Source organism: Taurulus bubalis, assembly GCF_910589615.1.
Source record: "Taurulus bubalis genome assembly, chromosome: 3".
NCBI lineage: Eukaryota > Metazoa > Chordata > Actinopteri > Perciformes > Cottidae > Taurulus > Taurulus bubalis.
In genome coordinates, this window is record NC_136591.1 from 6,839,619 (window position 1) to 6,857,176 (window position 17,558).

Sequence of the window (17,558 nt, forward strand, 5' to 3'; positions counted from 1 at the left end):
CCACCTAAATCCCCCACTAAAGGCCACTTTTCTGTCCACACAAACACAAAGAAGGACAGTGGGAAAAGGACAGGCAGAAAGTCATTTTGGGGAGGAAACAGTGTACTAGCTGCCTCTAAAAGCCTGTCTGGATGTGTGAGGAGGGCAATAATGGGTTCTGTCTTCAGCTGGACCGGAACTGCTTCAGGGAGATAAACAAATCTCTAAACGCCTGGACACGGACACATAAAAGCTTTCACGGGGTTTTGCTGTTGTTTTGGCGTAGGCTACGGCCAACAGTAGCCTGTTCTATGTTCCCTGAATAAACAGCATATAAGCCATCTGCGTCTCGTAGCTTTCCTGACCCAGGGTCGCTACATTTGGCGTCAGAAGTAAAACTTTCGCTATGATCAACATCGCCACGCGAGTTAGCAGCAGAGAAGCTAAGTGGCTAACACTCGTCAACGGTGAGAAACATGGCGTCGGGGAGCCGTCTCAAGATTAAGGTAGGTTACATTTAATTTCTGTAATCTCAAAAGCTTTGGTCATGTTCATTTTCAATTGTTCAGTAGAGAAATATGATACAAATTCAAATACATTCCTTAACCTTTTACTTTTTACACTGTGGTACTGTCATACTGTGGTACTGTGATACTGTGATACTCTGGTACTGTGATACTGTGATACTCTGGTACTGTGATACTCTGGTACTGTGATACTGTGATACTCTGGTACTGTGATACTCTGGTACTGTGATACTCTGGTACTGTGATACTGTGATACTCTGGTACTGTGATACTCTGGTACTGTGATACTGTAGTAGTGTGGTACTGTGATACTGTGATACTCTGGTACTGTGATACTCTGGTACTGTAGTCCTCTGGTACTGTGATACTCTGGTACTGTGATACTCTGGTACTGTGATACTCTGGTACTGTGGTACTCTGGTACTGTGATACTCTGGTACCGTGATACTCTGGTACTGTGATACTCTGGTACTGTGGTACTCTGGTACTGTGGTACTCTGGTACTGTGATACTCTGGTACTGTGATACTCTGGTACTGTGATACTCTGGTACTGGGCTCCAGGCTGCAACACCGTGCTATCAACAAACTCTTGTTTATGAGATGTTTTCCTGGCAAAATGAACAGAGTAGCAGCAACTGAGATGAAGGTAGAAAATTCAATCGTACTAAATTAGTTAATGATAAGTCAGGGCTGTTATATATATATATATATATATATATATATATATATATATATATATATATATATATATATATTAGTTATTTTATTGATATAACTAATATTTTTAATTACTACTATTATTCATTTGGAGAACATGCATTTCTAAATTGATCAGTGGTGGCAATAATGTACTACAATATGACAATGACGGTTCTCATTACTTTTACCAGTATAAAACACCAGTGCCCTGCTGAATGTTAATATTTCAAAAATAATGACGTTGAATGGAATCGTCAAAGGAAATGGAGCATGGAGGTTCATTTAGCAGAATTCCCCACAGATGTCCCATGATGTAAAACACCACTAGTCTTCCTGGAGGTGGTCAGGGGAATCCGGGAATCCTGGACATCGGATCCTGACAATATGGGGAAATATACGAGAAAAACTGACCCACAGATACAAAATAAAAAGATGTTGACAAAGCTGTCTCCATACCTAGAGCTGAAACCATGAGTGGAATATTGGATAAACCGTTGGACAAAATAAATTGACAACTATTTTGATAGTTGCAACACACACTGTGCAAACACATGTGTCAACACACAGCATTATGGCAATATGGTCTTCAACTGCCAATAAGATGTTCATGTTCCAGAGGCTGAGAAACCAATGATATTTTGTCAGTGTTAGTTGTACTTTGTCTTACGTGCAAATTAGTCTTGCATTAGTCTTGCACAACCATACCTCCAGCATAATGCTGTGCTGGAGAAAAGTGTGTCTGCTGTTTGGATTTCTTTCAACCAAACCGTCGCACACACAGGATGCAATGACAGTGCCCTTCAAAATAGATGGCGCAGACAAGAGCTAATAACCTAATCCTAATACGCCAACATGCTAATTAATATGTTGAACATGGTACATTTAATACCTGCTAGACATCAGAACGCTGTCATTGTCCTTTTTAGCCTGTTTGTATGCTAATGTTAGCTTTTTTCTGGACTCCTTTCACGTGTGACCAGCATAGTTTTGCAGTTTTGGTGATCACAAGCGTGCAGGCACTAAACGGGTGCAGTGCTCGAAACATTTCTGCTGTCATCTTTATTTACTTTGGTGTTCATACAGTTTGCAGGTCAGATCAGCTAAGGTCAGCATGAATAAGCAAGCACCCAGGACCGATTTAAGGCACGCTTTAAACCAAACACAGCCCTCTCATTCATTCAAATGAGTCTGTGCAGTTATTTTTTTTATATTATATTTAAAAAATCGCATCAAAGGAAATTTGGCCTTTTCCAAGCCTCGGTAGAAGTCAGGTAGGGAGAGAAGCTGATGCTGGTTCTTTAGAGAATCATCACTGCATCTCCATCAGTTCTAGTTCAGACTCTTCACTTCTTCTGCATCATCAGGAAGGGAGTCGAGAACATCTTCATTTAAAAAAGGAAGCACTGACTGAATTCTGTCATGAGACGTGATGACGGACACATATTTCCCCTTTTTCGCAGAAAGGTTGACCTCTGGAAAAGCTGCTTTGATTTCAGACAGCTGCAGGGGGCGCCAATTAGCCAATTCCCCACACAGTGATAACATAGATAATGGAAAACCGCTTCGCGGCCCTGATATAGATATATCTCAATAAATAAATATTTGTGGTCGTGCCGCCCCCCACATGTCATGAAAAAGTGCCGCCCCGGGCGGCTGTCCGGTTCGCCCGTGCCCAAAACCGCCCCTGCCTGGGACCAGTATCTGTGGTGGGCGCCGACACAGCACAGTGTCTGACAGTGGGGATACTGGCATTGGCACTTACTGCTCCGACAGCCTGGAAGGTATGATGTCCTGTCTATTTTTTCTGCATTGTTTTTCTCTTTCCAAAAGGTTTGAGGTATCCAGATGTATGATGAAGTCTGTTGCTTAGGCACGAGTGTGCAAGTGTGAGCTTGTCTTAGCCTACTGAAGTTTTTGTTATTATTTTTAAAAACACTGGCCTTAATGTGAGCCAAATTGATTCATATTGGACCGGCCTACATATTCAAACTAGTATAATACTTCTCAAAGTCAGGCCTATTGGGTTGAAAGCATTATTGTCGTTGCATTACTTTAATAGTCAGAAACGTAGAGCTTACTATTAATATAGGCTACTACTCAAATTCTGTCACAGTCATATGTTATTTCCATTATAAAATGCAGAGCACCGACAACGTCGGGCCGCCAAGGCCCTATTGAAACTGTAGGGTTTCTTCTTCATCTGCCAAATTAATTGTTTTTTATCATGCTCAAAAATTTATATTTTTTCCAAGTTTTGTTTTACTTTGATAGGCCACACCCCTCACCCCCTATGACCAATTCACTAGAAATTTAACACGCATGTCAGAGTTGTCTGCTCTACAAAATGAGACCCCTAAACTCCGCTTCCCAACATTTTCCGCCATTTTGAATCTTTTCAAAAACAAATTCCCAAATTTTCTCTTCATCATTATTGGATTAATGTCATCAAAAGTTATCAAAAGCTTGTTCACAATGTTTAATTGTGAAGATTGTAAGAATTCATTTTAGGTCGGCGATGTGGCGGCTCTGCGAATTTCGATCCTTCGCCGTGAACAAATAAACTAATGTAACTCGACTCCACATGATCAGATCCTTTCCAAATTTCACATGTTTGATGAGACTCCAGGTCTGAAGACATCTACATCCCCATTTAAAATAGGGCCACCTACTGGTAGCAGGAAGTTAAAGTCGGTATACTTTGGTTTGCTTCTTTTAGAGGTGAATCACATCGACATCCAATTAGTTCCAAACAAATGTAAGATGCTCATAATGCCAGCCCATGAGGCTTTTGATGTTTCGTGGGCCAGCTAATGCTCGTAAAGCAAACGCTATGTTAACGGTAAACGTTAGCGCTATGAGACTAGCCAGAGGAGTTGTCCCCTGATGGCCAGTAGAGAGAATGCAAGGCACTGAAACCAGAGGTTGCTGCCTGGCAGTGGAACCTTTTTTCTTTGAAATATATACTATGTTGTCTCCAATGGGGGAAATTTGCTTCAGCAATAGTGCTGCACACAATTGCAATCATACATAGCCAGCAAACCATTATACACCAACAACGAGGTAGAAAAACCTGTCAAATGTTGCCCATGCCCTGCTAGAGTTATCTGGTTGTCTTAACAGCAGCAACCTTAACAATAATACCACTTGGTGACACTAATATACCTTCAGCCAGTTCTGAGTTTCTGCATTTTGGATTGATGGAAACCCTATTTTGTTCAAGGTAGTTTTATGGCCACTAATGAAAGCCTTCAGTAAGATGCTGAAATATTAAAGTTTACTTATATGATTGTTTTGATGATGATGATGTAGTATGACATAAGTCTTTAACATTCTGTATGTCTTACAGATGACTCCAGTTCCAGTGCCACACATCTGTCCTTCCAGCCGCTGTCCCAGCATCCCGTGGGCCAGGATGATAGTGCCATCCCTATTGTTCATGTCAAGCTGTCCCCATCCTCCTCACCCGACACCAGTTTCAGAATGCCAGCCTGCCCCAGCAGCACTGGTCACTGGAGCAGGTCTTGCCAACTGCTTACACCAGCCATGTCTCCCCTGGGTGCAACAAGCTGTTTGGACATGAAGGACCATCAGCCCATCCGGAGGTCGTCCTCTCTCACCAAGTTGTCCTCTGGGGCTGATAAGAGCTCCATTTGGACATCAGGCAATCAGTACATCTCAGATTCACAAGGCTCCCTGGACCGAGGTCTGCTATATGGGTACAGAAAGGAAACCCTTGGTTCAAATGTGGACCTTTATTTACCTTTATCTTCCTCCTTGCTCTGCCATAGCTTGCTGCAACGCTCACCTGGTGCTGGGCCCTGCTACCGATGCAATCACAACACTAGATCCAATGGTTTGGAAACAGACCTGTCCCTGTCCTCAGCTCTGTCCTCATCGGTAAAACACAACAGTTTGGACATGAACTATAGTGCCTTACCAGAAGCTAAAGTGGCTCAGGGTGGTGCACATGTTTATGGCCTCGGCATACCCAAACAAGCAGACTCACCACTGGGTCATAAGACTGACAGAGTCTCCCCGTTTCAGCCTGCAATTCGGATCCAGATGTGGCTAACTGAGCAGATGGAGTACAGGCCAAAAGTAGATGGGTGTGGTGGAGATGGTCCGTTGTCATGTCAACAGGAACATCAGCCAGAACCAGGGCGGAATGAGGTGAGAGGAAAATTTAAGGCCGTAGAACTCCAGTCCATTCTCTGTTTTGAGTCCGATCTTGAGACCACTAGGCCGGGTTATTAAGAATTGGTCAAGCTTTTTCTAGCTTTCTTCTGATTTGTGATCAGTTGTACAGAACGTTGCTAAAAAATATCCCAGAACGCAATGTAGGCCGCCACAGTAAAACTAAAAAATACTAGTCCTACATCTCCAGTCTTATGAGTATGAGTAATGCAAAGAGATGAAGGGGGAGTGAGTCAGCACATAGAAGAGAGATGTGACTAGATTACCATAATAAATGAACATGCAGCACAGTGACGATACAGATATTTCTTTAACCAGATCAGGGGTTGGCAACCTGCGGCTCTTTAGCCCGTCTGTTGCGGCTCCCTGAGGCTTTGACAAAAAAAAAAAAGAAAGACAATTTTTTTTTGGTGGAAAAAAGTCAAAATGGCTCTTTGGATACGAAAGGTTGCTGACCCCTGAACTAGACGTAGGCTACAGTAATAAAAGGACCTGCCGAAGTGCATTCAACCTGCGCTGGACACGTTACTAAGATTCAGCTATCACTCTGTCTGTAAAACCTGAGACTTGAATAGTAATATTGGGCTTCATCGATCGAAAACATTTAATACATAGTTTGTAGCACCTCTTAATGTGTGACAACAGCCAATATAGTTTGTAGCTATTATTGCACATTGATTTTTCACCACACATATATCATTTCAGTTTCTGAGGATCTCTGTTAAACTCGGGGTATATGTTATTCATACGGTATATTATTTCTTTTTTCAAAGAAAACTTCTCTTAAATCCTTACATGTCTCACCAAGAAGTTGGATTCTGCCTCCAGCTTTCTTTAAAATAAAACACGAACACAGCCGGGCGTCACTGGGCCGTCCGTTCTGCCTGTGAAGGCTTGTTTCTGTGGCCAGGCTGTGTCCATTCAGTCTGTACAATGTTTTACTTAGACCTGTCATAGGTCAGGGACTGTGCCTCCATGGGTTTAGGGTCAAATAGAATTCCAATTTACTTCATGATTTTGTGGTTTCTATCCAACATTTGATATATTTTTTGTTTTCTTGGACTAGCTGCTCTTATCTGTGTTAAACTCAGCACTTCAGGGCCTTGTACTGGTAGGAGTGGGGTTGACTAGATTAGAGGGATTGATCCAATGTGATAGCTTGCTTATACATTTTAATTATTGGAGGGTATTGGCTCTTTTTCTGCTCTGCATGCTTTGAAATATGGATGGTATGATAAATATTTCTTAGTTTTTTTAGTCCGTTCTTGGTGTTCACTCCTCACGCTCGGACTGAGCGATGATGTTGCTCTGCGTCCAGAAGGCGTTAGATTCTAGTGACGTCCCAACCTGACACCTCCTTCCCTCCCTCCCTCTCTTACCACCCAGCAGCCTGCTTCTCATGTTCTGAGAGCTGATCGATTTGAAGTTGATATTTGTGTGATTATATGAATATAGAAGTTATAGGGGTTTCAATATGAAAATAGCCCATGAGAATTGTTTTAAAAAAGTATTATTGACCAAAAGCACAGATTTAGCATTGTATACAATCAATTACTGAGCATTATTATGACTACTTTCAATACAAAAAACAACTTTATTCTTACAGGGTGTACATTCTAAGAATTATATACTAATGTCTTTACATTATGTCAATGTGTATTTGTGCATTGTGTAATGTTTTGCCCCGCCTGGTTTAGCTTGCTCATTCTGTCTTCATTCATATTTCTGCTGTATGATGCTCTCAGATATGTTGCATTTACAGGAAGACATTCTGTGTTTCAGACAAAAGCATCAGATCTGGCAGCTCCATGCCCGGATCAGAGAGAATGAGCTCAGAGCACAGCAGGTCCTGCAGAGCCCACACTGTCAAACCACTACGGTAACACTCAGCCACATCTGTGTGATGAATGAATATCCAAATTCAAAATGTGATTATTTTTTTTCATAATACATTCTGGTTATGCAATAGGAATCAGCAATGAGAACTCCATGCAAACAGCCGTCTGATGAAGAACTCAGGAGGAAGCTTGCTGTGGCTGAACTGGACGTTCTTTATTTGAGCGATTTCTTCAAGCAAGTCACACAAAAATATACAGAGGAAATCAGAAAACTAGAGGAAAAGGTATAGCAAAGATTGGTGATTAATTCTCAATCATGTATAGCAAAAGAAAGTGAAACAAAAATGGTGAACAGAGAAACTAGTCCTTCTGATCCTACACACAACCACCGGGAAACAAATATAGACCACTTTACCATTTAAAGGGCAAATTACAGTGTTTTTGTCATTCGCCTCTTTTTAATAATTTAATTTACTAAATATGACAACTGATTTGAACTAATATGAAACTAACTATTTTCTACATCAGTGTAATAGTCATATGAGGTGTTTTTTTCACAGATAAAGACAAGAGATCGCTACATCAACAGTCTGAAAAAGAAGTGTCAGCGAGAGAGCGAACAGAACCAAGAAAAACAGCAACGTATAGAGACACTGGAGAAATACCTTTCTGACCTGCCAACGCTGGACGAGGTCCAGGCGCAATGCCCAGCACGTACACACACACACACACACACACACACACACACACACACACACACACACACACACACACACACACACACACACACACACACAGGCTGTGGCTACATAGTGTCTGCCATGTAACCGCAGGTGCATTTTATACACGAGGATTAAAACAAGTCTGTGTGTGTGCTCAGCAGGAGGAGGTACAGCAGAAAGCCAAGCATCTGAAAAAAATAGCATCTGGATTACAAAAGAGCTTAGAAGAAGGATACGCTCTGATGACGGAGATGCAGGCCATGAGGGAGAAAGAGTTGATTGCATCGGTACAAAGGTACATCAACCATTTGGTCTTGACTGATTTAAGGTGGAAAACGGATTTGGACAAATGCAAAACCAGAAAATTATCCAATTTAATGTGTTATCCAATCAAAAGAGATGCAAACTTTATTCATAAGGAGTCAGTCATCACAGGTATTCGACAGGTAGTGACATCCTGAAACTAAGTAAAGGCAATAACCATTAATCTTAGCTTTACAACTTCTTCCTGTAAACACATTAACACTCTTAACATAACAGATTAACATTACATGTCACCCAGTCCGTTACAATACCATGTATTATAATGGGCCAAAATATTATATATTCTAACTTTTAAACTTTTTGAATCATTAAGCTTTATATAAAACAATAAATATTAGAGCTTTATAAAGACAATCTTCAAATCCTCTTAAAGTTCTCCAATTCTGAAAGCCTCAAAGTGCTGTATACGTTCAGCTACAGACACCATTTAAACTTAAACCTTCAACTATTAAAATTGAAATATGGGATTAAATAGCTGAATTGAAAAAATATATATTTAATTGAATGTTGAACAGTCGACATAGGGAACTATTTTCTGGGCTCAGCTCTTGGGTTTGGAGGGCTTTGGAGTGGAGGAGGGTCTCGTGGATTCAAGGTCAAACATGTTCAGTATCAGTGGGCCTCTGTCTAATTCTGCTCCACGTGCATTTATTTGTGTTTCTGAGTCAAATGTAACTGCAGAATTCTGCATGTAAAGATTATGTTGGATGTTTGTCCCAACAGGTTTAGCTATGACTCCATAGTTCACTACTGTACAGCGCAATGGGCAGGATGACACTACCACATATTTTGCATTTAAAGCTCTTCAAGCTGTATTCACTGCCATGTTCAAACTCCCTGATGCTGTTATGGTTAAACCAAGGTAGGCATAACTCAAACTATATTTAGTCATATGGTTATTTATGCGAAACTGGTATTTGTTCTTCTGACATCTGGAGAGCTTTTGAAAGGATGACAAGGTTTTTTCATATTTACTGCCAGGGCCCAGTTCTGAAATGTTCTACTATGTCCAACTGTTGTTGTAGTCCGAATTCAGTTGGAGACAGTATTAACCAGATCATCAGCATAAAACAGACATCTATATATCTAGGAAGGAGAGGCCAGGATCTGAACATACATCTCAAGCAACTTGTTGGATTACCAGAATTAACTCTACCAGTCAATTTAATGTAGGTTTACATGTTGTTGGGCCTTAAAATTATTTTGCATACATTTTTAACAAACTCCTTCTCCATTAGATGACAAAACTGCTCTCAACATGTTCTCTTGTACGTGTCTGTCTCTCTCTCTTTGTAACCACACATCTTGTCTTGGTAAAGCCTGCAGCAGAAGGTGCAGCACTGTTTGGACGATGGCGTGAGGTTGCCCATGCAGGAACAGAAGCTGCTGGAGGTGGAAAACACTCAACTCCTGGAACAACAAGACCACAGCAGCAGGGTAACATCCTAAACACACACATGCACAAATGCATGCACACATACACAAATAAGTCAAAATTCATTAACATGTTATTTCTTCTCCCTACCAGCTAATTGAGAATCAGAATGAACGGATTGATAGACTGACCGTGCTGCTAACGGTAGAGTAACAAACAAATGCACAAACTTGGAGAGCTTCACAACTTTGGGCTCCACAGAAAAAAAGAAGTGTAGTGTAGAATGTGGTGGCGCAGGATGTTGCCAAGGGGGAGCAAGTAGAGGAGGAAGAGGAGGGGGCCGAGTACTGAACCTTGGGGGACGCCTTGAGGGACTGGGTCTGTCAGACTTGGATGTATTGATGATAATGAACTTGGCAGTCGGAGAGGTATGACTTGAACCAGGAGAGCGCTGTGCCAGTAATGTGGAGGGAGGACTCAAGGCGGGAGAGGAGGATGGAGTGGTGATGCTGTCAAAAGGCTGCACTGAGGTCCAGTAGGATGAGGATGTTGAGGTGGTCATTGGGTGACTTTGATAAGGGCTGTTTCTGTGCTGTGATGAGATCTGAATCCGGATTGAAATGGTTCATACAGTTGGTTGCAGTCCAGGTGGGTTTTGAGTTGGTCGGCAACATTATGTTCCAGTATTTTAGACAGAAAAGGCAGATTGGAGATGGGTCTGTAGTTGTTGAGGATGTCAGGATCCAGGCCAGGCTTTTTGAGGATGGGTGTGACTGAGGTAAGTTTGAGAGCGAGGGGGGCGGAGCCAGTAGACAGGAAAGAGCTGATGACAGAGAGGAGGAGCGGGTGGAGGTCCATGACTAAAGTGGAAGGGATGGGGTCCAGGTCCCAGGTTGGAGGTGTGAACCAGGGGCCATTGTGGTTGAAAGAAACAGTTCTGGTTTTGAGAGGGACAGTGCTATTGTAGAGGTGGACCAGGTCTGTAGGGGAGGGGCTAAACAAGGGCTGGAGGGAGGAGAGTTTTTCAGCGAGACAAGCTGACAGGGATGAGGGGTAGATGGACTTGATATTACGGAGGGTCATGGTGCGCGTCTGTTTGGGCTCTGGGAGGTCAATGTCCATGATCATGCTAGGTCAGGGGTCAGCAACCTTTCCTATCCAAAGAGCCATTTTGCCCTTTTTCCCACCCAAGAAAATGTGTCTGGAGCCGCAAAAGCTATTTGGTATCACAGCTTATAAAGTTTTATATATAGTCATATTATATATACAAAAACTATAGTTTGTTGTATTTATGAAATTATAGAACAAGAATAAAGGCTTACCTGTCACATTCTGTGCTTTCTTAGGCCACCAGTACAAGACTGCAAAAGAGAGGAGACCTTTCTCATCGACAACAGGCTCATCCGCTAGAAGAGGACGACAGCCTGGCCTCCCCATCTAGAGCCGTCCCTCAGGTATCAGTGCTGGAAGTGTTAACTTCCGTTTTTTCTATCAACCTTGCTGTAAAATATATTATGAGCTGAGGGTGGACATGGTTACTGACAGTACTAGGGACTAAGCTTAGGTTGTTCAGATGTCTTCTAGAATTTTAGCACAATCCAAACTGATCTGAACTGAACTTTGTGTCTGTATTGAACCACACCAACTCTTAAAGACCATACAGTATGTGTCACATATAGAAACACCTATGCAGTGAAATCTCCTACTTTCTATATGCTGTGAAGTAGTGAACTAGACCCATGGCCAGCGTGCTTCAGGTATTCTTAACCAGGCAGTGTGTAGAGAAGGAAACAGCTGGCCCAAAAGATCAGAAGGGATCAGAACAGTTACCTTAGTGAAGATGTGTGGCTCACCCCATCTTTAGGTATGACCCATAAGGTGTAATTGGTTAACCCAAAACCAAGGAAAATACACTTGTGAAAATGGACATAGGCCTAATCATGATAATAATGTTCACAGAAACCTTTAATAAGTTTTAACAAAAGCAAAGTGCTTCACAGACATAAAGTACACAGGGCAATTACAAATTAGAAAGTTCAATGCGGACAAGAAATAGACATTGGTAATGAATTAAAATCTTAAGAATAAATCAATGAATTTCAACGAAGAAAACAAAGAAAAAAACATTTTATAAAAATGAGTCTTTAACATGGTTTTAAAAGAGGACACTGTGTTGTGTATGTTTGCATATAATGTAGTCTCTGTTCAGATGGTGTAATTATGAACTTCTCTCTTGAATTACTTGAAAGTAACTTGAAAACACAGGCCTACTTGTGCAGTAGCCCTTTTTAACACATTTATGTATGTACCATTCTGATAATTGTAGCACTAAATGGATTTGATATTAACAGCTTTCATCAGTCCTGTGACTGCTGTAGCGTTGGTTGTAAATCTATAAACCAGCGATCACTGTTGCAATTTTTCCAGTTACTAAATACTTTGTGTGTGTTTTTTTTTTCATTTCTGGCATTACAGCAGGATTGTGTCTTACTGTAACTGTAGGGAGGTCAAAAATACAGCCCATGTCATTCTACTATGGCCTAGCACTTGATGTTTGGGTTACACCACCAGTTTGCCATTTACTAAACCAAAATAATTAGCAAAATTAGTTTTCCTGCTTTCCTTCTCCAAGATGGATATATTCCCTCTTTCTCTCCATTGTTTTCCAGTCATATGGGCTTCAAAAGGTTTGCCCCATTTTTATTTCTTTGGACAAAAATGATCCAGCACATTTCATTCATCCAATCAAAACCAACTTTGCCACGTTTTAAAAGACTTACAGGCGTGGCCTATTTTAAATAAACGTAAACGCTTTATCCTAATTGTCATTTTCACAGTTTTTCATAGATAGTCCATTATTCTGAACAGCTAATTACATATATGAATATAGGTGATTTTGCCAATCCGAATATACTTTGTATATTCTGAGTTGGGGACACCCCGACTCATTCTTCATAGAAAGGGGTACATTTTTTGCCAAATGTCTGCATGTACCTAATTTTAATACGTGCAAATATCACAGCAGCACGTAGAGTCATTGTGTCATAAGTCTTTTTCATAGGTCCACTGATGATGATTTGTAGTTACACAAAGCTTGTTACTTACAGAGGGATGATTGCATACAGAGATAGAGAGATATGGAGACTATAAAAAAGGTAGCACTTATATATGATCAACACAATATATCTGGAGAAGGAACTTTGGACTGGTGTATCCCTGAGGGTTGGGTTTCCTGCTGCTTGCATCTAAAATATGTGCCTTTTTGTTTCCCCCTGAAAAGCAGCAGCAGGTGTATGAAGGACTGTTGGTGCTTCCCCGGTCCGATGCGGGAATGCCTGAGGTAGGGCGGCTGCTGAAAGAGATGTCCCTGTGTCTACTGGACCTCCAGGCTCTCTGCAGCATATTGGCTCAGAGAGCACAAGGGAAAGAGCCCAACCTGTCGCTGCTACTGGGCATGAAATGTATGTGGTAATACACGCATACACACATACATCTTTATGCAGAGCTTTGAGTAACGGTAAAGAGGGACAAAGGCATAACTGTCTCTTCATTTCGATGATCTGAGTTACGTTATGTCTGAGTGAAGGGCAACTGTGGAGCATCAAAGCCTATGAATCATGTCCAATTAAACGTTGACTCAATGCCGAAAGATCTGAACACTCATGGATGTCTTTCTGATTTTCATTATTAAATCATTTTCACACAGACTTAGATTCCCTGTGCACTGAAAGGTAAAAGGTATCACTGTATCAATTTCTAAACACATTAAGTGAAGAGAAACATGGGGAGGAAATGTTAATGAATAGGTTCATTAGTTAAGTAAATTAGTTAAGAGATGTAACATGTTAAGAGCTAAGCACATCCTAACCATCACCGCACTGAACACACAGAGAGGACTATCGGTTATCCCATCTCACAAGAAAGCAAAAAAGCACATTTCTCCAAATGTCAGACTATTTCTTCAATGAGAAAGCACTTCAAAGTCTGCATATGTGCATACATAGAGATTTGTCACCAATCTGGTCCATTCTTCTGTTAAAGTAACTAGTGCCACGTCGTAGCAAAATATTGTACTGCTTGGTTATAAGTCACAAAGCACAACAATATAGTATTTTCAGTGTTAGCTGTAAGAGTACAAGTCTTTAAACTACATCCCAGTTGTTACCTGTCTTCCTCATTCCTGAATCGACCTTTCGATAAGCTTTCTTGTCAAATCAGTGAGAGATATTCCAAAGGAGATAATAGCAGACTTCTGGATTAATTGTTCTGAAATATCAGAGAGAAGTAGACAAAAAGTGCTACGCTACACATTGGAGAGCTAACGTTACATTGACAGCTTTATAACATATAATAATGACAAATACTTGCCAGATTTTTACATTTCTCCTGAAAAAAGGAGCAAAATCATTTTGATCACAGACAGTCGATGCTCCACAAATGAAAAGCCAACCTGATTATGCTTTTGAGAAGGACTTAACAAAGAAGTTCAGGAGTGAATGGAGGGACACGGTCCTACGCAGATCTCACTTGGCGGCCAACCGTCGTCTCCCGCTCTACTAATGGTGAGTTATCTGGTTTCATCCAGCCTGCTGGCCCTATGGACGAGGCTACATGATTGGTTGTAGGCCTATGTGTTTGTTCTTTCTTGGAAAAACAAACATGTAATGCAAAGCAATGTCTTCTTCATTTCTGTTGGAGGCTAGCTGTTGGAGGCCCTTTTCGTCGTTGCTGCGCTCTGCTCTGTTTCGGACAAACACCGGACAGTGTGTTGTTGTTGAGTGTGTTGTTATCGTTATTGTTGTTGTTAATGTTGTTGCTGGATGTCTTAGCCTAAGCATTTTAGACCTTTTTAGGCCTATTTTTTTTAAATGTCTTGTTGTGGCTGAATCTGCTATCTGCTGATCTTTCTATACAATATATTGTGGGACTTATGTGTTGCTTGATTGCTGTGTTGATTGATTGCCATAGGCCTACGGTTCATGTCTAATTCTATTGGGTAGGCTACCTGCTCAGCTGGCCTATTTATTAGCTTGTGAGATTCTAAATAATACCGTCTGTCACCTTTTTGTGCCGGAGTTCGATTATAGGTGAAAAGTTTAACTACTATGCTACCATAGGCCCCCCTCCATCCCCCCCCCGCAAATCAGTGCCTGGCGCCGGACCTGGCTGCATGTGTGAACGCCATGGACGAGTATTTATTTAGATTTTCCTATTTTTAATGTCTCCAGATCTTGAGATACACAACTCAATTGTATTTTTCGTCATACCTTTTTTCTTTTTTTTCAATCCCACAAAAAAGACTTCCATGACATTCGTATAAACCAAATCAATTGCATATATGTATGTATTAACGTTCATGTCTTTGTTGTTGTTTTATTTTATTTTTTAAAGAGTCTACTCCTCTCATGAGCTCATCGGTGAGCGGAGTTGACGTAACTCGTGGGCCCCTGAACGCACCGCGCCCGTCTTCTCTCTAGTATGGCGGCTTGGACTCGCGGAGGAGGACAACTTCTAATAGATTCCTCTCTGAAAACTGAAGGAAAACGACGGCTTTAACTCATCAACCCGACCCGACCTGGAACGAGACCCACGACGACTCCGGACTCATTTCAGCACTCTGAACCGGTTTATTTTGGGGCTAATTTTGGACTGTTTTATGTTAAATAACTCAGGGACGATGTTTTTTTTTCTTGCTAGGTGTCATTAAAACTTAAAATTATTGTTGAGCTAATAATATCAGGTACAAAGAGCTTCATCAAGAGTTATCATTAAATAACAGGAGTGAGATCAGATTAAAACAGAACAACATAAAAACAAAGCACTGCATTTATGCATATGTGTTTTAATTGAATGGAGTTCATCTTTTTGTGAACGGTTTCCTGTTTAATACGGGACGAAGAAGCTAAACACAGTAAGATTCCGTTAAATCTTAAATTATCAAACTGGTAGTGACAGCTGGTCCCCTGCTCGCGCTGCAGGAGGGCTGGGCATGGCGGCAGGGACTATACGACCAGGATCAGGACCAGGACCATGCAGGACCAGGACCATGCAGATCACATGTTATGGTCTGACTTTACACCTCTGGTTGATCTTGACGGTCTGCGCTCGGTCCTTTGCTCGTCCTTCGCTCTGGTATATTTGGAACAGACTGAAGCCTGCAGTGACCCCCCCAGGCCACTCAGACCTGCCAACACCTTTTTCATATTCGCACTGAGATTTTACAAAATGTTTGGGTCATGGGAATTCGGTTTATCCATTGGTCAAAATGCGTATTGAATTTCTCTATTGTAGTAAAAATATCTATTATTTTTGTATATGGGTTTTATATCTATAAAACCGGATACAGTTAAAAAATAAAAAATAATCCCATTGTATCCTACATCATGCAGTGGTCATTGTCTCATTATTTTGTGTCATTTAAGGTTTACTGTATGCTTTGGAATTCTCATTGTTAGTTTAAATACATTGCATTTTTGTCACTTTTTCATATTTACACCGAGATTTCACAAAATGTTTCGGTCATTTTGGAATGGAATTTGGTTTATCCATTGGTCAAAATGTTTCTATATGTTTATATCTGGATATATATATATATATATATATATATATATATATATATATATATATAATATATAAGTAGGCCAAAGTAGGCCAAAGTAGGATACAATGGGATTTTCTTTTTTATAACTGTATCCGATATATATATATATATATATATATATAATATATATATATATAACATATATATATATATATATATATAACATATATATATATAACATATATATATAATATATATATATATATATATAATATATATATATATATATATATATCGGATACAGTTATAAAAAAGAAAATCCCATTGTATCCTACTTTGGCAGCGATCATCTTGATTTAATGTCGACCAATTTGATCACTGCACTTTTGCGTAGGATACACCGACCCGCCCATCTATCAGCTGGTGCTAGGACACCTCGTAGAGACACTCGAGCTGCACAACTGATCTACTGAACCCCGCTGAACTGCAGCCGTACTCACTGCGTCCCCGTGTGAACCATGCCTGGTTGCGGGACACCCAGTGAACAATGCCCCATCTAGCCTTGGAGCAAAGGTCCCTTCTGGGAGGCCTATTCAGTTGAGTCGTTCAAACTCAGTTGTGCGTCTTATCAACCCAAGCTCAATCCGGCGCCAGGCTCGAACCCGGAGCTCTCGTGGATGAGGCGAACGTCTAATTCCTTAGACCACCGCGATAGACAAGAGGTATACATGTCAATCTATGTTTATCTTTGAATCTGCGTTCCATTTTGGAACGTGTTGCTCTGACGTAGGTGAAAACTCCACACACCAGAGGTGTACTCCCTAGAGGCTGAATAGAGTTACTTTAGCGCCGTCAGACCCGGCGCTATGGGCGGGCCTTGGGGGGCCGGGCCCGCCCTCGGACTCGGCTGGACCCGGCCTGGACGGACAAGCCTGTCAGTCACTTATCACACGTAAAAAAAAAAAAAGAGCGCAACTCTCTGTCGCCGGCGACAGGAGCTGTCACAGGAGGTAATATGCAAACAGGATGCAGAACTAAGATTACCGTAACTCCTCGAATATTTACGCCATCGACGTAATTGCAATGGATTCTGCACGCTAAGAAGCGTATAGCTTTCCAATGACGTGCGGTAATAATCACGGCGGCGAGCTTGTCTGTGGGGGAGGGGTGGACGAGAGCAGGGCAGAGAGCAGGGACGAGAGTTTGACTGGCTTTTCACTGCCTTTTTAGTGGTGTTTTCTTTGGAAATAATAGTATTAGTATAGTTTCTGAGAGTTCTGCCACTTGCTGGCCCACCTAAATCCCCCACTAAAGGCCACTTTTCTGTCCACACAAACACAAAGAAGGACAGTGGGAAA

General features: G+C 41.2%; 1 protein-coding gene across 1 annotated transcript; it reads left to right on the top strand.

The window, feature by feature from the left end:
• Positions 1 to 385: 385 nt before the first annotated feature.
• Positions 386 to 13,131, top strand: LOC306733904 (centrosomal protein of 85 kDa-like; the record flags this gene model as incomplete). The annotated part of the gene is given in 12 exon segments (XM_079215215.1): positions 386 to 446; positions 856 to 862; positions 2,845 to 2,987; positions 4,553 to 5,376; positions 7,163 to 7,279; positions 7,370 to 7,522; positions 7,799 to 7,942; positions 7,944 to 7,952; positions 8,119 to 8,255; positions 9,604 to 9,721; positions 11,006 to 11,113; positions 12,940 to 13,131. Coding segments are annotated over 12 exon segments (2,013 nt in total).
• Between the last annotated feature and the right edge of the window lie 4,427 nt (positions 13,132 to 17,558).